Here is a 19,003-nt window from a genome sequence, read left to right on the forward strand (position 1 = left end):
CTCATGGGCACAATACGCAAATACATAGTCGAAATAACTAACATCGCCGCATACACGAATTCAAGTACGACCAGTCACCACAAGTAGCACCCGTTCACGAGTATGACGCATGGCCAGCCATCGGCCCCCTCGCCATATTTTAGGGAGAGAGATAACCCGATGCATGGACGCGGCCATATTATATATATAGTATACACTACATAGAAGCAGTGGGCATGTCTTCTCCTAATTACTCTTCGCTTTCCAACTCTAGAATTAGTCCGTCTCCTTCTGTTAAAATCTAAAATTCCATCTCGATATCAAAAAAACTGATCAGTTATGTCAATACAGGAGAAGATTTAGCAAAGCGAGAATCGAATTGAAAATTAAACAATTAAACACTGGAGACTTACCTATTGTCACTCTTTATCAAACTAAAAGCAAGGTACTAATAAGAGAGTTTTACACCGTGTGCTCTTTCAAATAAAACCGTGTGGGTGCACTTCATCAAAGGAGTGCTATTTGCAACCCACGGGCTTTTCGCCTACGTAATCTATGAATAACAGCTGAAATAAAATCTTAATTTGTTTTATTAGCTAAATATATTCTATTTCAATTGTCGAGAAAATATACCTTCAAGATAAGGTTTCTTGACATTTAAAACGTATTTACTTCGAATTAATTTGAAACAAAGCAAATAATTTAGTTACTCTACAACATCAAAAATAATTAAATCTTGTTAGTAAAGAGCTGTCATTCCATGTTTTTTAATGCAGTTTGACTTATTTCAAAGCGCTCAAAACAAGATGGGACCTAAAAGATAAAAATAGATATTTTAGGCCGGAAATGTCTAACACATTAAAAAGTGATTTTTTTTCTAAACATTTATAATTTTTATTATGAATATTTTCCTCATCTCGTATTATTAAGTAATTAATTTTCACGTTAGCCCCGTCTCATCTCCCTCGGACAAGCAAAAAAGGTGGGGAGGCCGCAGAGCGGGCGCAAAATAATAAACCTCTCAAATTATCAAGTCTTTTCAACTTCGATTTTGGACCCTTTGAAGTAGAGACTCTTGGGCCATGGGCTTTAAGTGCACAGATAGTACCGGTGACCAAAGAGCTGGTGCTTTCCTCGCTCAAATCATATGTATCGCAATACAGCGAGGAAATGCTGTCAGCGTTTAAGGTACGCAGGGATCAAACTTATTTTAATTAGTAACATGTAGGCTAAGAAAAATGTAAACACTATATATTTGATTGTTATATTAAATTTTAATTTTGTGTCATTAATTTTCATAGTTATTAATTATTAAGACTTGTTTAACATCTTCTGTATACTAATATAAGTTTCGCACTTTAAGGATTTCACAATATTTAATCGTACTTATATATAAAGAAATCCGTTACACGTTAACTTTCATAATTTCTATTTAAATTGTACAATTCCCAAGCGTGAATACATAAAATAGTTATTATATAGTACTTTATAAGTTAAAACACTGACCTAGAATTGATTTTATACAAAATATGCTACGCTTTAAAGCTGCTTAGACCGCAGTGAAACATGTACGAAATGTTCTATTGTTCCCGATTTTACAGGTGTATCAAATGTATGTGCACTGCATATTTTATATGTGGCATGTTCTATCTATTCTAATCGAGAAATCACTGAATAAGATTTCTTATAAACAAAATATAAGTTATTTATATATTCTTAGAATAAAAGGAACAGAACAAAAGTCTCTATATACGTATATATGTATTCTATAGAACACAGACACAATCCTTCACAAGTAAATGCCAAGTAGTCAAGATTACTTATGTACAGCTTTATTTCATTCAGAACTAAAAGCTCTCAGTCACGTAGTCCGTATTTTTTCCTTGCAATATTAGATCGCTAGAAGCAAGAAACTACAAATATTAGAAAATGTCTCCACTTTCCGGATATCAAAAGATGCAAAGATGCTGAAAAGGCGTTTCTAAATAAGATTCAATATTGATATGTTGTAGATTTTAATCTATACACTAAATTTACAAATGCTAGATATTATGGACAATTTAACTAGGTTATTTTAATATGAATATATTTATAAAAATATTTGCATTTAATGTTAACCAGTTTGATTTCTTTGTGTAGCAAATTTCCTAAAATAATTGTATGTTACAAGATTTCGTTTCAGTCAAAATTATCTACGGTACATATGGTACTCTCCCAGTGCTAAAATTATATTAAAAACTACCTATATTATTTATATCATACCTATATTTTGATTCGAATATAGTTTATTACTGTACTTTTGAATTTACATTATAATTTTAGTATTTTTATACTACATTAATTAAGCAATGTTAAAATAACATTATTTGAATGTAAAACTAAAAACTTTAAAAACATAATGTAGCAATGTAGCTGGACGTCTTTAAATATACAAAATGGCGTCGGCGTTTTTACGACAATATTATTACTTTAATTTCACCAATATTTATTGTATACTAGCTGACCTGGCTAACTTCGTTCCGCCCTACAACCTTATAATATCGTTGTTACTTTAATTTAACTTATTTTAGGATTTCATTAATGTTAAGTATTACATTAATACAACTTTTTTGCAAGTACAGAAATGTTTTATTGCTTGCCATTGCGAAAGAATAATGGCAGTTTTACACATTAGGCATCTTCTCTCTAGCGTCAATATGGCGATACTGCATGTTAAGCACTTTCTGATATCCAACATCTTTTGTTCAGGATCAAAGCATGGTTATGCATCTAGCATCATGCAATGCATTCACCTCAAGATCGGAATTTCTTGAACTGACACGAATGCGACGTAAAATGATGCGTAGTTTCGTCAACAGATGGCACCATATGGTTTTTGCATTCGTAAAATTAATTAATAATTTAATTGTTATTCGACAACTATTACGATATTTTATTGCTTATTCTGCTATTCGGGACGGAAACAAATCCAACAAATCAAAAACCATGGCAATCGGTCCAGCCGTTCTCGAGTTATAAGTGTTGTAACAAACACGACTTTCTTTTATATATATAGATAAGAAGATATTAACTTTTTAACTCACTTTCTTGTCGACATTTGCTAACATGAGTGCTTTGTAACATATGTTCATTTTTATATTTATAAGGATGGCATATTTTCCCTACAATGACTAATTAGGTCCAAGGGTAATCGTGACCTCACATTGACGTGGAAAGGTAATTGAGTAGACGGAATGATGACCTGGCGGTTCATTCATATGCCCCAACATTTGGATCGAAGTAAGCTGCGCGCGCATATTTTGGCAAATTTTATGAAATTTTAATAATATCGCATTAGACACAATTGCCTCATCACGATTATCTAGAGCTTTAAGGGTAATTTATATAATATGATATTCTTTTAATCATATAAATAACAAAGTAAAAAAATAAACACTAGTTAAAATAATCACGTGCATTTCCATAGGAATAATAACAGTTCGATACAATATGCATTCTAATTATCCATATTATACCGGGGATTGATTAACGTCATAAGGTATATAAGGGTATCTATATTAGTCTCGCTTAGTGAATTACGTCACTATGTATTCTAGAAACAGATTAAACCCGATAAATAATCTAATAAATCTAACTTGAATCTTGTTTCAAGAGCTGTTCAACCATTTTATATGACATTTAAAAATTAACAACAATTTTCAAGACTAGGTTTTACGTATTGAGGTATGTGGCATGTGGGAATTCTTTCAGAGATTCTGTGAAGCCGTCATGCGCCATAAGGAAGAGGCGGAGAGGGCCAGGGAGGATGATCCTGCAGCCCACCCGCGTCGCTATAGGAGACCACAGCGTCGCCGTTGCACCGTGCGACCCCGTGTGTAATCCTGGGCACGCAGTCGCTCCAGCGGGGGAACAGGGGTTTATGCGTCCAAAAGAAGGGATGCTCACGCATCCCTGCAAGGATTGTACCCGGCCTCCCCCAGCTTTATAAAACAGGGTGAATTGGCCGATCTGAAAGGCCATTCCACATCATTCGTGCCCGTAGAGGACCGTGAATTTAACGGCTGATCGCGTGGATGGATCCGGACAAGGCTACGCTGTTACCGTGTCCTGCCCCGGGCGATTGCTCGCCACCAACAATCGCCCGGGGCAGGTCCTGGTTTGGGGCCTCATAGACTAGCGGTCTTTTTAAATGGCAGCTAGGTGAGGGGTACCGGGTTCGATTCCCGGTTCGAGGGCAAGTTTTAATTTAATTTAAATTTGTTCTAGGCCTTTGGGAGGGTTGTGCGGTACCGGGCGAGTGCTTAAACCGTACATGGAGGGCACGGTTGAATTTCTAAGGCAAGCAGTGAGTATGCTACCTAAGAAAGAAGACTGTGTAGGTATAGAACGTAGCAATACGCTCTAGGCGGAGGATGGCCATTACAAGTGCCAGTAATTCAACATCTCTTTTGTCCCGGTAGAATGCGACAGCGACCCCGGAGCCTCTGTAACGCGGCTTTGTCGGAACTACTCGAGGTGGTTTTAGTGGGTATTGCTCACCCAGTCTCTGAATAGCAGAGATTTTGGCGTGGGTCGAGTCCCACATACCCCTGTTCAGGGGATGCGCAAATGCATTTCCACCTCGGATATCAAAAAAAAAAAGAGGCAGGTCACGGTTGTTCAGGAATCGCCCGTGGGGTTTTAGTGGGTATACACAACCGCGAGTCTCACATAACCATTCTCCACCAGGTCAACCGTGCCGCGGGAGGGTATGCGTAACGCATTTCCCCACAAAAAAACAATGTAGTACTACGATAATATCATAGAAAGGTAAGCTTAATTTAACATTCTTGTTGATTGCTTTTCAACAGACTCATCAGTTAAACAATCACAAAAATCAAAATTTTAATAATTTATTAAAAATTTAACTAATCAGAGCCAACAACAAAAACTATCTAATTGTTTCTGAGTTATTATAAGTTCATACAAACGGGGACATTAAAAATGCATCTGTACATAACGATTACGACTAACCATAATAACACACGATACAACTCATCTGGCGATACATGAGATAGTAATGAAAGTATCTGGTATCTCGACTTGTTAGTTTAATCCTTTGCAGATGTCAATTTTAATTAAAAATTGGTACAACATTTTATATTAGATTTGTGCTAAGTAATTTCTCAATACATAAATCATGCATTACATTAAATGAATTATTTTTTCATATTGAAGCTACGAGCCATTTTCTTCTATCCATCTCCGATCCAAGTCGAAGTACACAAACAAAAATGAATAGTCATTATTTCTAAAATTAATGTTAAAGATTGAAGCGTAAATCATAAGCGGATTTGCCGAGTAATAAAAATTAGACTTGACATCGAAATATAATTTGTCTGAAATGGGAATTTACGACAGTCAAATATTTATAAAACACACCCAATTTCTAATAATATTAATAACACAGATTAATTTATCTTTCTTATAACAGTTTTATGTATAGTACTTGCTCTACGAAATTGTGATTTTAAGAAAAGAGAAAGATTGACCATTGTTACTGTAGTATAGTATTTTGGTATGTACAATACTAAAAACCAAACATTATACAATTACATATTTTGGTTTTCGTACATACTAGACATTTCGTTTCGAAAGTTTGTAAAATAGTTCGTTATGTTATTTATTAAGTATTTAGAGTCAAGCAACTAAAAAAACATTTACAATTATAAAATTTGTCTCAATTTTCCATAATTTATTAATATTAAATGTTGCTTGGAAACTCTTTCAATTGTAATAATTTTAACAAATGCAAAATAGAAACCAAACCACTTCAATGGATGACGAATAAATTAATGACGAAATTTATAATCACACGTTGATATCGTTATTATTTTGACTACAAACAACAAAATAATAAAAACATTAGCCAATTACAAAATTATTTTAATCTAACAAAAAAGATCGTCAATATATTCTAAGCTGCTAAATGTACTAGGTTTTATAGAAATATTATAATGAAAGGTTCTCATGCTTCAGTCAAGCTTCGCATAAGATAGGCCAGCATCCCGTTACCTTGAAGATGTCAAGACGTAGGCGTATCTGATAGGGCGCCCGCCTGTCTGCCGACTCACTAACCATGAACCAGGCCAATAGCTCCGGCCAAGTAGGTTAAGTACAGTCCTTTATTATCATGTGCCATTTTTGGTCAAATATTTTAATTACTTACTTGTTTCCGTACTTTTATTCCAAATATTTTAAGATAAAGAATATTGTAGGAAATTTAAACAACATTTAATTTGTTTTAAATATTCTGGGTTGTCGTATAAATTATTAAAAAAAAAACATCTTATATAAGGCAAAAAACTATAGACGATTGTCCTTCGACAAAATCTACCTCTACACACATATTTAAGCCTTCCTTGGTAGTACGAATTCATTGTATTCATACTTTAAATTTTACAGATTGTTTAGTTAGTCTAGTAAAGTATTTGATTCTCTTAAAGATAACATATTCTTATACCTAAATAATTTATTTGAATGTTTGTTAATCGGTTACCGCATACATTCAATGATAAGATTATTTGTCAATGGATTAATGGAATGAAAGAAAGAGCGGAATGAATTGAAAGACGGGTATGATATAATCCCTTTTATTAATAATGAGTCAATCTGTTTTAATTTTAGGTCCTCTTTACATTAAATTGTGTATACGCTGTGACGAAAAGAGAGATCAGCAAAATGTGTTGATCGATGTTTAAAAGCCTTTTTAGCTTTCTTGATCTTTAGCTTATTTAAGAGCAATGAAAAATATGCTTGTTTTCTTTCAGAGTTCAAGACACAAAGTCATACCGTTTTTAAGTAATAAGGTTTAGACAATTATTCCAAATACTTATTTAATTTGACTAGACGTGGTGTGCAAATTACGCTGGGGCCGCTAATCGCCTACTCCAGTGCCTCGATTCTCCAAATTCGATAAAAGTGGACAGATGTGCAACTGGCTCCAGTGAAAAGAAGCGGTATATTCATGTTCGCTAACAATTACGTCAAACAACTTCTGACTTTGCATGTAAGCGTATAACCCGAAAAGAAGCTGTATGTCCTAAGTTTTAAGAGGAAACCTTTTAATTTAAATATTTAGAAATTGATGTCCGATTGGAGCCAAAAAAAGGACCTACCCTATAAGAACTGTTCTATACCTACGCTAGTTCCTCTCAGTTCCCGAGATAAACGGTACCCTCATACATAATAAAGGGGGCCTATTCATAAGTCATGCTTGTGTTTTTTTAGCCGTGGTACAAGCGTTGTTGTTTACATATCAAACACATGGTCGTTATAAAAAGCCGGGATTCCAAAGCGGCGCGGATGTAGTAAAGGCGCTAATTGTAGGGCTAGCGAGGGTACTCTATAAATAGACGGAACCCCGCGGCGTATGTGTATGCAATTGGCATTAAAGGGTTTAGATTGTTGGTTTAATTTTTTTATCATTGCTAAATTTGTGTATAACTTTTAACTGAAACCGTCATAAAAAACATCAACATAAATGTTGATTAATTATAAACATGTAAATTTAGTAGATCACCCATTGGGTAATTATAAAAAAATCACAATAAAAAACATAAAAAATTGTTTAGCAATACAAATAAAAGTTAAAACATATCCCCAACAAGATTATCTATATCTAATCTTATCACCCTATTAAAGGTTGATGCCATCTAATTATCATTACAAAAAACCCTTCATGTAAATGAAAGATTAATTCAGTGAAATGAATAACAAACAATAAGACATTCAGCATAAGAATATAATGAACTTCAAACTTTGATATTTAGTTAAAAGGGTTCATTATTCCATACACACATTTGGGCAAGATATTACAGGCGTTATTAGACTCAATTAGGAGTTACTGTTCAAAATAAAACCATACATGATATAATCAAGCCGGAAATAAAGGCCACTGATTCAAGAGTTATCAGACAATTATATATTCTACAAAAGTATTCTTTCATTGAATTGCGTAAATAAATAAGGCAAATCTAATGAGTACTATGAAATTATTTTATAGTTAAAATGTAGCTTCTTACAAAAATAAATATAAAATAACATAATTTCTAAATAGACAATAATTAATAAACCTACTATTTTATTAAAAACGAAAATTAAATTTCTAAAAGAACTGAAGGATATGAGAATATATTAAATTTCATTTGTTTTTATTAACTTATTTTACTGTTTGTTAGAGAGATTTATCTGCAAATAAATTAATCTAATGATTGATGGCATAAAGTATATTGTTTTTTTTATTGGAAACTAATGGTATTTATTAATTGAATGACATTATATTTTTTATTTAAGAAAGATGTATCACAGATAAATTTCCTATACAACCGTGATAAACCTTTATACTGTACTTCTGCTGTCCCACAAAAAATATTCAATATTCTGTTAATATAAAATATGATTGTCAAAGTAAATCCCGGCAATACCTTGTAATTATTTAGAGCCATACATGTGTCCAACAACAATAATTGTACACTAAAGCATTAAATTTGTTTTAAAGCTATTTTTTCTAGCTATCAAATTCAAATAAGCATTGAAATAAAATTAAAATTCTAAATTTCATTTCTAGTCATATATTAAACACTGTGTATTAAGGATAAAATAGACTGATCAAAACTATGTTACGGCTGACTTAGATTATCCATTGGTTAAACTAAATTTATGAAATTTACAAAAAAAACCTACCTTGATCAGATGCTAGGACCACCAGAAACTTTCAGAAAACTCAACACAACTATTTTTTATATAGAAGTAATACTGGAGCAAGTTAATAAGTATTCTTAGTTGTTGAAACAAGATGCCAAATCAAATTTATGTATAAAATCAGAGAGGTTTAAAAGAAAATCTATGTTTACACACCCTACAGTTTTTCAATTTCTCTATTTCCAATCAGTTTAGAAGATATACAACAGTGAACAGTCAACAAAATGACGTACAACAGATGACGTTTGACTACACTAACATATTTTGGCAATTTAAAGTTCTAAGTTCAGATAACATTGCATTTAACTTATGACAAAATTTTGCGCCTTTCTATGGTTTGTTTTTAATTCATACTGCTAAGTGCTATTAGCAACGAAAGCAGAGAATATAGATTTCCTGCTTCGATCATAACTGTGATTGATAAATAATTAAAAATTGCTTAATTTATATAAAGATATATTTTTTTAAAGATTTGATCAAGAATAAGCGTCTCTACATTTTGAAGCTAGACTTTTGTACGCTTTATGCCATTAATAAATCAAAGTCGCTATGACTTCTTTGTCATTATGTCAGAGGACATCGATGTCAAATCATTGTCAAATTAAGTACGTCATTCTGTTACGTTCGATGTATGGTTTCTTTCGTGATTTCGCATAGAAATATTCGTAATCATAAAAAGTGGCTTCATTTATAGTCAGATTGAAATTTCTGAGATGCTAATCAATAATGTATTACTATTATAAATTTGTGTTTCCGTTGTTTAGTTTCTTGGTGCAAACTTAGGAAAGAAAATATAATTATATTAGCTCATAATGAACTGTCATCAAGTTCTTAGTGGTGCCTGTAATTCAGGGGATCAATGTTTTGCTGTTGGTTCCGTAGAGGGAATTCCTTTTACAGTAAGTGGTCATTATTTACTGTACAAAATAATGGATTTTTTTTAAATAACTACAGTAACATAAGGAAAATGAGAACACTATCTTTGATCATCTGTTTTTAAACTGATCATAAGTTGAAATGATTTGACACAGTTATATACTATAGATAGCCTTAAACAAATTAATATTAATATGTTACATTGTTTGACATGTAGTGTGAATTGTTGAGCAGGTCTTTAATATTTAAATTATGATATTATCATAAGTTAAAGAAAATATAGTATTGCTTCAGTTGTCACACTACTTATAATTAATTCTTTGGTTTATTCTTATAGTTATTTTTATGTAGATCATGACCAATGATTTTTATGGAAATAAGCTTAAATATACTATTTTATATGTATAAAGTTTGGTCAGCTTATTTAAAACTAAGAATGTATTATTATTATGCCTTAGCAATGTGTATCTATTGTCATAGTTCACATCACACAGTGGTATTGTAAATACTGATAAATATTTGATATGTTTTTTAGTTTTTATAATAATTTAATTTTGATCTCGTATATTTCAATACAATCTATAAGAAATATTTTGTTTAAGGCATATGCAGCGGGATGTAACATAGTAATTCTTGCGTCAAATTTTGAGCGTGTTCAAATAATACCTGGTGCCATACATGGTTACATTCGCATTAGTTCTCTGGACTGCAGTACCGATACGGGAAAGATTGCTGCTGCATATGGTGCTGAAGTGTGCATTTTTGAACCAACACCATTGATTCACACAGCATCCACTACTCATGTAAGTAGTCAAAGTAATATTATGTACATGGTTCTACAGTTATTTAAACATAGTAATTCCATAATTATTGTAACTTTTGTAAATTATATAAGATTACTATATGTAAATGAGATGTCTAACAGTTGAGATACTGTATCTTGTTTCTATTATTAGTGATCTAAATTTATTAATCAACAATAATTTTTATTATTAGATTAACTATTTTATGTATTAATATGTATGTAGAACAAAATAAAGGTACTTCCAAAAATTTTACTGATTAGATATAAGATGTAACCTATCTTTGTTTACCTCCTTATCTGACGTTTATTGATATAGTCCAGATATAGGGTAAAGAAAGCTAACCTTTATTTTTTATCTATTATTATAGTAGATAAAATCTTCTTAATAGTAGCTACTATGTTAAACTTTTCCCCAAAATGAATAAAATATATTTATATAAAATATTATTAAAACATTTTAAGTATGAAATCATATAAATATAATTTAATCCGCACCATATAGTAATATACATCTACTTTTTTTTTGTTGCTTTCACAACAATATAGAAAACTCAGGTTTAATTAATTTATATTAGTTAGTTGATTTCATGGAATTTCTCCCAATTGTAACGAGTTGCGTGGCCTTGATATATACAATTTATTTTCACTTTAATTACATTTTCACCGCGCGAAGCGTCTGAAACAGGAATCAAATTTAGGTTAATGATTAAAACTTCCAGACAAACGCAAGCAAAACGTAAACTATTTTTACAATTGCACCAATTGCGCTGTTGTATTATGGTTTGGATAGATGTTAATCGTATTAAATGGAAAATGCGAAATTTGCGGTAGTTCGGAGATATGTTTCTTGTGAGAAGTTTAATCTTAGGCTATCTATGGTTCTATAGTTTATGGCCAGCTACTACCTCTCAGTTCAATATTTTTATAATATGTATTTTATATCTATTTCTCGTCCAAAATGGTCAAATTGTACTGGACATTTACCTTAAATCCAATCCAAATTTCTGTATAAAAATCTCTTTCGATTTGCAAATTAAACATTTAATCTTCAAAAGTTATGTAATTCTTGCGTATTGATTTTATTTCTGCTCTCGATTCACTGCATACAGAATGTAATATGATGCGGCATACACATTCATGACTATTATTAATGATTTCATTAAGATTCATTGTTTTATTTTTATGCTACAAAATTTCACGAATTGTATTTGTTTTTAAAATAAACAAACATGTATTGAAGGATAAAATTATTTAGCAATTACTCTGCCTAATATTAACGTATCGCTAATATTTGTTGATCGATAACGGTTGACTAGGTGTGCTCATTTCTATTGATAATTCTATACTTGTTGTCTATCCGACCTAAACGGATACGTTCAAAATCTAAACGGTTTTGCAGGAATCAATTGTTCAGTTTGCGTCGGTCACATGACCAATTGTATATTAAATTGCTCTTCATAATAATGCAGTACCGCTAACTTGCTTATTACGTCACCTAATCGAAAAATCGCGTTCGCGTGTATGCGTTAACTAGTTTTTACCTCACTGTCCTAGAAAACAAGTGATGTTTATTAAGTACTTGGTCACCAATTGCGATATAAGTATTAATTCTGATTATTTATTTATTTATTTGCTCAACAGTATTCTACAGCTACTCACTAAACAATATCCAAACAATAACATTGTACACAAAAGCCAAAAACGGAATACACATTCAAACATAAATATAACCTGTGCTTTATACAATTTTAACCTATTTATACAAAAACAAAATATATATATATTTATAATAAATTCTACATTCTAAGTTCTAAAATTCATTGATAGTTATAATATATATTTAATGTAAACAAAGAATAATAAATTTTAATAAATTTACTTGGTTTATGTACCTTCGAAAGAATTATATCTCCCACAAATCATCGTTTTTAACGGTTAAAGCTTTTATATTTGAGTCCAGTATAAAGACACTAGTCTGCTCTGTAAACTTCTAAGCTTTGGAGATGGGCATGACACCTAATAAAATTGAATTATGTTCTACCGACTGAGCGGAGGTCAAGCGGCAAAAGGGTGCTAGGATTTTAATCCGTATTCGAGGCCTCAAATGATAAGATCTAGATTCTAGACCGAGCCAATAACCTGAACACACGTCTTAGCAGTTGTATAATTTACTTTCAATATAATACAATTAAATACTTCACTTGGAAATCTTACAAACTAGAGAAATTATGTATAGGCTCATTAGCGTATTGTGATTTTTTTTAAATTCAATTAAATGTATAACATACGCTAACATATAATATAATATCAATATAACATATTTATATCTACGCTCATTTGACGGTTCCGCTTAGAAACCCGTAGTTAAAATTAAAAGGTTCTAAATAACCTTCGGAGCTTAGTTAATAGTCCTAAGTTAAATACTCAGTAAACAGCAACTTATTCGGTAGGCATAGGCTAATCTTGGTTTTAGTGAATAATTAATGTTCCTTTATAACATTATAGTCGTAAGTATATATGAAAACATGAACCGTATTTGCGAATTCAAGCGAGGCGTAGATTTGTTGACCCTCTTGTTCGACAATACAAATACTGAATTATTTGTTCGCTGTTGTTCGTGTCGCTTACTTATACTTAGTTCAGTTTACAGATTTAGTTTATTTGAACGTAAAAGGAAATATAATTGTTATAATTAAATTGTATGTATTTGGTTTTAATGATAGTGCTATGGTGACCAAGGTCCTCTCTTACTGAGAGCACGAGATACGTTAAGATGTTATTAATATATAAATTTAAAAAATAATACCTTACAAAGTTAACTAACTTTTTTGGTAAAAGTATTGTGAAACAAACCATTATCGCGGACCATATGTTAAATCGAATAGATATTGTTATCGATAAGTTCGTGTAAAGGCCTCACTGATTTAGATTATACATTTACTGATTTAATTTTGAAGACTGGGTCTGCGAATATGATTTTTATTCGAGTGCAAATTTTACCTTATAATCTTATTATTAAGTATTGTAGTTTTATCTGGCTGTAAAAATATTATTTATCACTCCGCATTAACATGCACACAACTTCAAAGTTATCAAACGTTACTTGATTTCTCTAGAAAACTGTTTTGGACTTAAATATATTCAAATATAAATATCCTGAACTTTGTTTCATTATTGAATTGTAGGGGCTGGAATACAGATGGGTCCAAACAGGGAAATTGGTGGCAGACGGCCCTATAACCGCTCTATCATGGAACCTGGAAGGCACGCGTCTGCTCACTGGTGGTAGGATTTTACAACTGTGGCATCAGGCATCGCTTTATCAAGATGATAGTCAACGTAAGTTCCTATAAAAATATTGACCAAAATATCGTAAATATTTTAAATGATCTGCAAGCTTGTGTTATGTCAAATAGATCATAGAATCGATTTTTTCATGAAAGCTAAACGATATAATAATTTCGTTCATAATTATGAGCACACCTTTGTTGCGTGACTGGTCCCCTATAGGTGCAAAAATAATGCTTTATTACTGAAACGAAGAAATATTTAGGTATTAAATTAAGGTACTCAATTACATCAATCTAATATATAAAATTCTCGTGTCACAATGTTCGTTCCCATAATCCTCCGAAACGGCTCGACCGATTCTTATTCATTTTTTATGCATATTCAGTCAGTCTGAAAATCGGCTACTATATATCTTTCGAACCCCTAAATGATAAGAGTTGTACGCCAATTTATTTATTTATTTTTTGGATATTTTTTTTTGTTTTTATTTTTTTATGATACAGCATACAAAAATACAACCCCTAATTTTCACCCCTCTACGATCAACCACTAATTTTTATTATAGAAGATAGTTATTTTTATTGAACTAAAAAAATGTTTCCTAGAAAAAATATAAATGGCAAAACAAGCTAGTATATAATATATATATATACCTAGCAGCAGGGTGTTATGGTCATAAAACTATATAATGTTTTGTCCATATCGATCCAGTGCCATCTTAATAATAAATAGGATGACAATTAATTCTCGAAGTGTTTTAGACGTCCAGGCTAGGGTAAAAACATGTTGAATTTAGTTTCTACTCTGAACCTTTCCCTAAGGAGCTGACCAGAATTGAACCAAAAATCTTTGGAAGTTGAACTTTTTTTTTTACTTTCTAGTCTAGTCGTCATTCAGATTCGTTGGTCTTGATAATAATCTTTATTTACGTTTTGAAAAGATATGTCAAAAATCCAACCCTGCTAATATTGAACTTGCACAGACTATTTCAGAAGTAAACGACCTTCCTGGCAAATTTCCAGTTACTCCTCTAGTTTCTGTTTTATCGATTTCTCTATTTTAGGTCAGATTATTTAATTTCAAGACACGAACTTAGCACTGTCGAACTTTGTCGTTTTACCGATAAAAATTGTATGAAACGCGCTCTTGACATATTGAATAGACGCCGAACTATTGTTTTCAGACCGTGTCACAGGCACACTATAGAATTTTTATAATTCTATTTTCATGTGATAATCAGAAACAACAATGAAATAAAAGTAATTTAAGTTCTAGTTAAAAGGTTTCTTGTTTCATAAATAAAAGAAATAAATAAATCAGTCTTAAATCTATAAGTTCAAATCCAAACAATATCTGCTTCCGAAGGGAAATATATATAACAGTCTATTTTGGAAAATAAATGAGAAAAAGAGAAGAAATCAATGTGAGATTGCTATATCGACTAAATATATAAATATCTGCTCTCACAGTACGGAACGCTTGGTTAGCGTACTATTGTTATGCCCGCCATTACATATTCTATTGTTTATATTTATATCTATGGTAAATATTTCAGCTAGCTCCGGCGTAACGTTTCAAATCGGCGGCGACAAAGATGACAAGCCAAAGCAAGCTGAAGAGGATGAACCGGTGAGAAATGATTTGTTAGCGCTGATAAGAAACTGATATCATTGTGAGACGTATCACCCGTTTGATTTACTATTGATAAAATTATCGTGAAGGCATGCAAATGTTTCGTTATTCGTGTATGTATTGTGTGTAATTATTCTGGCCGTGATGTGACGTAAAACATGTCCGTTAATTGTATCTACACAACATTACCATTTTATTACAGTCGGAACTAAACCTATTAGCTAAAGCGAGAAAGACTAATTTGTAATTATATATTGATCCAATAAAACATATATTGAATTAATGTTGAAATTCCAACCTGATATTTTGTTGGGCCGTTGTGTTGACTGTGATGATTGACCAGGTTGTCAAAATCACTACAAAACTACTCCATGCATTTAAAAGATATATTTTACAGATTTAAACGTTTAATATAAAATTGTGTTAATTAATTGCGTGCTCATCCAGCCCAGTGTTAATCGGAATGGCCATAGAACGAATAAGGATATCAATCGCTAGTGATGATACCTATGACATTAAAATAGATTAGAGACGATTAGAGGGAGAAATAGATCATGTCAAACAAAATATTACTCCCGGGTAATACATAGTTGATGAGGGAAAACGCATTGGACTGTCTTACATTCTTTAGGCACAGCAATTATAAGAAATATTTCGGCTGCAGGAAATAGATAATAACGGGAAAAACAGTACTAAAGAATTTTCCTGTTTGTACGACGTATTCAGTTGTTTTATTGACAAATAACGGGTGTCTCAGTAAGAGTGCACTTTTTCATTTTTAAATAAAGACAAGTATTTTATGACAGAGTTCTGATATTTTTATTGTATTGTAAAGAAGACATGTTCCGATTAAGTATGGAATAAAATATCCGGCAAATGACCTCCAGGGCTCTGATGACAGGCACACTTTTCATGAAATTTTCCATGACTTTTGCACAGAGATGTGGCTGTATCTCACCGATGTCGCATTGGATTTCCGATTTGAGCTCAGGAATGGTTTCGGGTTTATTTGCATAAACTCGAGATTTAACAAAACCTCAAAGAAAAAATCGCACGGCGTTAAATCGCACGATCTTGGTGGCTAGTTGACATCAAAATTTCGTGAGATAATGTGTTCTGTTCATCGGAGAAAATGACTTTTTTCGGAAAATTGGCATCGACTTCTCTTTGCTCCATTACTCATTGATTGCCGGTGCTTTCCTTGGTCTGCTGGTTTGAGCTGAGTTAACTGAATATTAATACTAATATCTTATATGCATGAAGGTCTTTAGTCAAAATTTGCTGCGTCGAATTGATGTTTTCGGGTATTCTGCGACACTTTCGTTTACAGCAGCAATGTTTTCAAGGGTCCAACCGGTACGTTGACGCAAAGGAATATCCATAATTGACCCAGTTTCTTCAAATTTTTTGACCACTCTTCGAATGGTTGACACATTAGCTGCACTTTCTCGGCGGAAAATTTGCTGAAGTTTGCGAGCGTTTTCAGCGTTACTTTTGTGATGAGTTTTCACAATTATAACGAGTTGTTCTTTCAAAAAGCGCTCCATTTTTAATAAACGGAATAAACAGAGGTGACAGCTGTCAAATTCCAGAGTTGCCACTTGCAGGAAAACAAAAATATTACAATTTTAAAAAGTGCACTCTTACTGAGACACCCTATATGTAAGTTTTCTAAAGTAACAGTATAAGGCTAATTTGAAATCGATAAACATTATAATCTCATGTTATCACGTGACTGGCCTGTTCGTTAATGATCTTTTAATCGTTTCATACAATTACAGTTGACTAGAAAAATAAATCCAGGTTACATATTATGATGTAAGTCTTTGTTCTAGGCTACAAAACTTATTGCTCGATTGAGACTTGTTTAATGTTTTCTGTTATTTTATTGCAAGTCTGTAATTTAATACGTAGTTTTTTAAATTCAATCACGCTAATCTCCCACTTTTCTAGGAAGCGATTGGTCATACCAATGTTTCCTAGAAAAGTGGGAGTAATATTTATTATTATCTTGCACATAACAACGCTCCAGGAAGCAGCATGTAAAAACAATTTTTAATTCATCCCTATTTGACATAAAAAAATAAAAAAGGGTATCGTGTCACGTGTCTATGATTAGACTGAAAATGTCTATTAACCAATTACAATGCGTTTTTTTTTTGAAATTTTACTATATTATATGATGTGAATACCTAGTTAAGGATTCTTTTCTCTTTGTTCATAAATTTAATTTCTTATTTATTACAGGGATGGTTGTGTGTTTGGCAATGCCACACGGCAACACCGGCTCATCACCTTGCGTTTTCACCAGACGGAGTGCTTTTCGCGACCTCCGGGATAAATGATAGGCTCGTAAAGATATGGTATCAGAACAAAGGTATGTTAAAGGAGATTGATTTAATGTTAAAATTTTTGATATACAGTCAAAACCGTTTACGACATCGTTTATAACATACCGATTATATTAACAAAAATCCAGGTCCCAGCTGAATTCTATTGTATTATGTACTTAATGACAACGTCATCGGCTGTTACGACTGTCGGTTCTTACGACCAAATATGAGTAGTCCCTTCAATGTCGTTATAAAAGATTCTGACTGTATATTGAGATCTTACAAGTTTGACATTTAATAACAACCTTTTTACTGGATTTGAGAGTTTGACACATCCCTACCAAAATAATTATAAAGAGATAAGAGAGATTTTTTTTCTTTATTATGGCTCTAAAACTACAGGACTGATTTGAAAAATTCTTTACCAATTAGAAATCAACGTAATCTTTGATGAACTTGGATATAGAATATTTTCCAAAAAGTTATGCTTCTGTATGAAATTACGATATTTAGATAACCAAGGTGTGAAAAAGCTCAAAGACAATTCCTTAATCACGTACGCTGCGAAAACTATTGACAATAGAGCGAATTTATGTACTAGAGTTTTATAGAAGACATCAATATCTACAAAAAGGGCCGCGGCTCCATATGTCTAAAAAAATATATTTTTGCATTTAAAAGTCTATTTAGGCAGTATAAGGCCGCCGAATTCGCAGACCACAGCTAGTGTTTCCTTTTAATTATGGTATATCCCGTTAGCTATCCTCACACTCTAGTATGTAACTTTCTATCACATATATCATAAATATAAATATCCTTTATCGGGTAATTAATATAAACGTAAGTTATATACCATAATTTTTAGTATTGGTTCAAACGCAAGGGGAACACTCACCGCCGGAACTCAACTACACCTTCATCTACGTCGCACATCCGAGGGCTGTCACTCACCTCTCGTGGAGGAAGACTAGCAAATACATGCCCAAGTGAGTATTTAAAATCTATTCTTATCCTAAAAATATTTAAAATTGTATTATGATACGTTTAAGCATGTGCTACACGGTATGAAACGGCGGTTTGAAACTTTGGTTTCAAACCGTGTGGATAGTTGTTTTATGCCAAATTTCGTTTAACCTTGATATGACCTTGGCAGCACGCTTTGCGTTGCAAACCGCGACCAAAACCGTTGGTTTGAAACAGTCTAGCCGCTTGTTTAAAACCACGCGTTCGGCAGTCGTGCTGCGGCGGCGAGCGTAGACGCACGGTACGGGAGCGCGGAGACGTCTTATCAGCGCAACGTTATTTTGGACACTGTTGGTTTTAAACCGTGAAGCCGAAAAGCGCA

General features: G+C 32.4%; 2 protein-coding genes across 18 annotated transcripts in view; one reads left to right on the forward strand and one right to left on the reverse strand.

Annotated features, from left to right (window-relative positions):
• The window catches only part of LOC125050391 (endophilin-A), a 30,680-nt gene extending 21,726 nt beyond the window's left edge, over positions 1-8,954 (reverse strand). For 4 of the 8 annotated variants that reach the window (XM_047650231.1, XM_047650229.1, XM_047650236.1 and 1 more), the window contains exon 1: positions 8,704-8,953. The gene's annotated coding sequence lies outside the window, so the exon portion shown is untranslated. Of the gene's footprint in view, positions 1-8,703 lie in introns of all 8 variants that reach the window. The other 4 variants (XM_047650230.1, XM_047650227.1, XM_047650233.1 and 1 more) reach the window with 2 other exon arrangements.
• Positions 8,955-9,326: 372 nt separating this feature from the next.
• Positions 9,327-19,003, forward strand: part of LOC125050380 (dmX-like protein 2) — a 51,359-nt gene continuing 41,682 nt past the window's right edge. For 9 of the 10 annotated variants that reach the window (XM_047650173.1, XM_047650169.1, XM_047650178.1 and 6 more), the window contains exons 1-6: positions 9,327-9,620; positions 10,200-10,400; positions 13,588-13,741; positions 15,249-15,322; positions 17,573-17,702; positions 18,524-18,644. In XM_047650173.1, coding sequence (XP_047506129.1) covers positions 9,534-9,620; positions 10,200-10,400; positions 13,588-13,741; positions 15,249-15,322; positions 17,573-17,702; positions 18,524-18,644 — 767 coding nt within the window. In that variant the 5' untranslated portion in view covers positions 9,327-9,533. The remainder of the gene's footprint in view (positions 9,621-10,199; positions 10,401-13,587; positions 13,742-15,248; positions 15,323-17,572; positions 17,703-18,523; positions 18,645-19,003) is intronic. The other variant, XM_047650172.1, reaches the window with a different exon arrangement.

Source organism: Pieris napi, chromosome 6 (assembly GCF_905475465.1).
Source record: "Pieris napi chromosome 6, ilPieNapi1.2, whole genome shotgun sequence".
In the NCBI taxonomy this organism is placed as follows: Eukaryota; Metazoa; Arthropoda; class Insecta; order Lepidoptera; family Pieridae; genus Pieris; species Pieris napi.